Here is a 3,386-nt window from a genome sequence, read left to right as displayed (position 1 = left end):
AAATCCTGCAGCTCTTTACCGGAGGGCGGTGGGGACGAAGAAGATGGAGGGTGTGGCGGGTGGGAAGTTTTTGAAGTTGGCTGGGGTGTCTGAGACATCGGAGATGTAGTATATTTTACAGTTGAAGGCGCAATTTTTCTCGAAGCCATATTTGCAGTAAAATTCAAGTTGTTAAAAAGTCTTATAAGCAATTCAACCACAGACCGGAAATCACTTTCACTTCTTGCTGAAAAGTATCAATCCATCGCCATTTTAAGTTCACTTTCCCTCAATCCATCTCAAGTACAGGGAAGAACTTATTATCCAAGTTAGAGTAGAGTCCAAGATAAAAAGCAAACTTCCAGGGTCGGTTCGTCTGCTTACAAGAAAAACTCACAGTTCGCTTTAAGTTGCAGCGGTGGCGGCGGCTTCTAGCTTCACTACAGCGAAGGCGTCCTGGATCGCGGAGAAGCCCGGGGCTCCGGAGGAGTTCTCACCTACATCGTCCACAAGGGACGACTCGGGAACTCAACTCCTACCCCGGGCAGCTCACCTATCCCCTTATGCCCAGGGGAAGGGTATCAAGCCGTTTGACAGCTGATGCTGGCTGTCAAAACGGCTTTTACGCAGAAACAGGCGGGAGGCAGCTGCAGCTGCGTCCGACGAGGTCGCCTGCCACCGGAAGTCCCCTGCAGCTATTCTTTTTTGATAATTGCTATTAACAGATCAAAATTCCCATATTAAAGCAACTTTGAAGATTAAATTTAACTCTCTTTCAAATAGCCAAGAAAGCAGAGCAATTTTTTCTATGGAGAGCATTCAATAATATACAAAGAAATATTGAGAAAAGTCCTTTCACATATTATTTTAAAATAGGCCTCAGTGAATAAAGGTGTCCCCAAAATGGTTAAGGCATCAGGCTAGAAACTGGGAGTCCCAGAGTTGTGGTCCCACCTAAGGCATGAAGTCAGCCGTGTGACCTTGGACCAGTCACTCTCTCTTAGCCTTGAGAAGGAAACAATGGCAAACCACTTCTGAAATCTTGCCATCAAGACTGATTCAAAGGCACAAGAAAAAAAATCTTGAAGCCAAGAATTGTTTAGCAGCCTAATTTAGCATATATGCTTCTAGACACTCTTCATAATAAATAAAACAACTTTTATATCATTCTTTTGCAAATTATTTTTATGTCCTGAAAAATGACACCACTTTCAAATAACTTTAATGAAATTTTAAAGCATATTTTCATTCATGTGCAAATTTTTATGAAAATGCCAATAAAATGCTAATTATTTCAACTACATCAAGTAACATAGGTAAGTAGCAGAATACATAATTCTAATGTAAAAGGTTTCAAGTTATTCTTTTTCTCTGGAAAGGTAAAGTACTGTAGAAAAGAATGACACATATTAATTCAGACACAAGTTTCTGATCTATTTATCAGAATATAATACAGTAATGAATTACCATCATAACTAGCTTTAGAACTGCCACTTTGAAAATTTATTTTAATTTTTTTTCTAGAGTTTAGAAGATGACCACTTGCACAAATGAAAAAAAAGGAATTAGCTTCTTATAATTTGATGCTACTTTCCAATTTTTAGGAGGTGATCTGAACTATACATGAAATCTTTAGCATTTCCCAGTTATTTTTATTTTCAGTTTCTCAAGCAATAATCACTGTAGTCAATCAAACAAACAACAAAGAACTTTATAAAATGCCTTGGAAAGTAATACACAAAAGTAAGAAAACAGTCAACATTTATTCTTACTTGAAAAATTCTGTTTTTTCCTCCTCAGATTTCAGTGTTAAACTATTCAGAAAGCTCACAACTTCTAAGAAATCATTTCTGAAAAAGTTTAAATGGTTATTATTGAGCAAAGACATACAAAGAGAACAGAATATGTCAACATCCACAAATAAAAATGACTCATTTGCGAACAGAAAGATGCAGTCATGTTCCACAGTGTGATGATACCAAAATACAAACTTAGAGATTTCTCTCAAGAACAATTCATGTTAAATCAGCATCAGACTCTAGCACAAGCTAGTTGTTAAAAAATAAAAACAAAAAACTAACTACTGCACATCAGAAACTATGCTATAAAAACTGGGTGAATGCAGTAGAAAAACATGTAGACAACAATATTGATTATTCTTTTAATAAAAGCTTATTTTGTCTATCAGTGTTGCTTGTGCATTGATCACAGATTATGGCAAACACTAGAACTCTTCAAATCATTATATATCACTAAGATTGAAGCAATTGCAATTGCAGTATTATTTAGTTTCTAATGAAAAGAACAATAGAAATTAACTAAGAATATATTTATTTGTTATTATTCGGCTACTCATCAAATTTTCAGATGACACTAAACTGGCAGGAACAGCCAACATCCCAGAAGACAAGCTCAGGAACCAAACTTGAACAATGGGCCCTATCCAACAAAATGAACTTTAATATGGAGAAAAGCAAAGTTTTACATTTAGGCAGGAAAAATCAAAGGTACAAGTACAGATTGGGCGAGACCTGGCTCAAAAACAGTAACAGTGAGAGGGATCTTGGAATCCTAATGGATGATCAGTTGACTATGAGCCAGCAGTGTGCAGCAGCAGCCAAAAAAGCTAATACAATCCTGGGTTGTATAAACAGGCACAGAATTAAGATCACACAAAGTATTAGTACTGCTTTATAAAACCCTAGTGAGACCACATCTGGAATACTGAAACCAATTTTGGTCACCATACTACAAAAAAGATGTTGAGATTTTGGAAAAAGTTCAGAGAAGAGCAACTAAAATCCAAGGCCTGGAGACTAAAACATGAAGAACAGCTGCAGGACTTGGGTTTGGCTACTCTAAAGAAAAGAATAAATAGGGGTGACATGATAGCAGTATTCCAGTATTTGAGGAGCTGCCACAAAGAAGAGGGGGTCAAACTATTCCCCAAAGCACCAGAGGGCAGGACAAGAAACAATGGTTGGAATCTGATCAAAGAGAGAAGCAACCTGGAATTAAGGAGAAACTTCCTAACAGTGAGGACAATTAACCAGTGGAACAGCTTGCCTTTAGAAATCATGGGCGCTCCATCACTGGAGGTTTTTAAGAAGAGACACTAGACAGTCACTTGTCTGAAATGGTATAGGTTCTCCTGCTTGAGCAGGGGGCTGGACTAGAAGACCTCCAAGGTCCCTTCCAGCTTCTATTCCAGTGATGGCGAACCTTTTAGAGACCGAGTGCCCAAAAACTGCCCCACCCCTGCTCTGCCCTCCCCACCCCTCCCCTGCCCCCCCGCCCGCAGGGCCACCCACCGCCTCCATGGCCCTCCACAGCAGATTGCCCAGGCAGCCCTGCAGCACCATGGTGGCCACGTCCTCTGCCCACACCCCACAGCATGATTTGCACGC

General features: G+C 39.4%; 1 protein-coding gene across 1 annotated transcript in view; it reads right to left on the bottom strand.

The window, feature by feature from the left end:
- Positions 1-3,386, bottom strand: part of SCYL3 (SCY1 like pseudokinase 3) — a 49,742-nt gene that overhangs the window by 12,698 nt on the left and 33,658 nt on the right. Inside the window, exon 8 of the mRNA XM_015832033.1 lies at positions 1,752-1,829. Within this exon, the coding sequence (XP_015687519.1) occupies positions 1,752-1,829 (78 nt within the window). The remainder of the gene's footprint in view (positions 1-1,751; positions 1,830-3,386) is intronic.

This window comes from Protobothrops mucrosquamatus, unplaced genomic scaffold (assembly GCF_001527695.2).
Source record: "Protobothrops mucrosquamatus isolate PMUCROS unplaced genomic scaffold, P.Mucros_1.0 scaffold_294, whole genome shotgun sequence".
Lineage (NCBI taxonomy): Eukaryota > Metazoa > Chordata > Lepidosauria > Squamata > Viperidae > Protobothrops > Protobothrops mucrosquamatus.
Note: the sequence above shows the minus strand (reverse complement) of the source record. Positions and strands in the feature narration are given on the sequence as shown.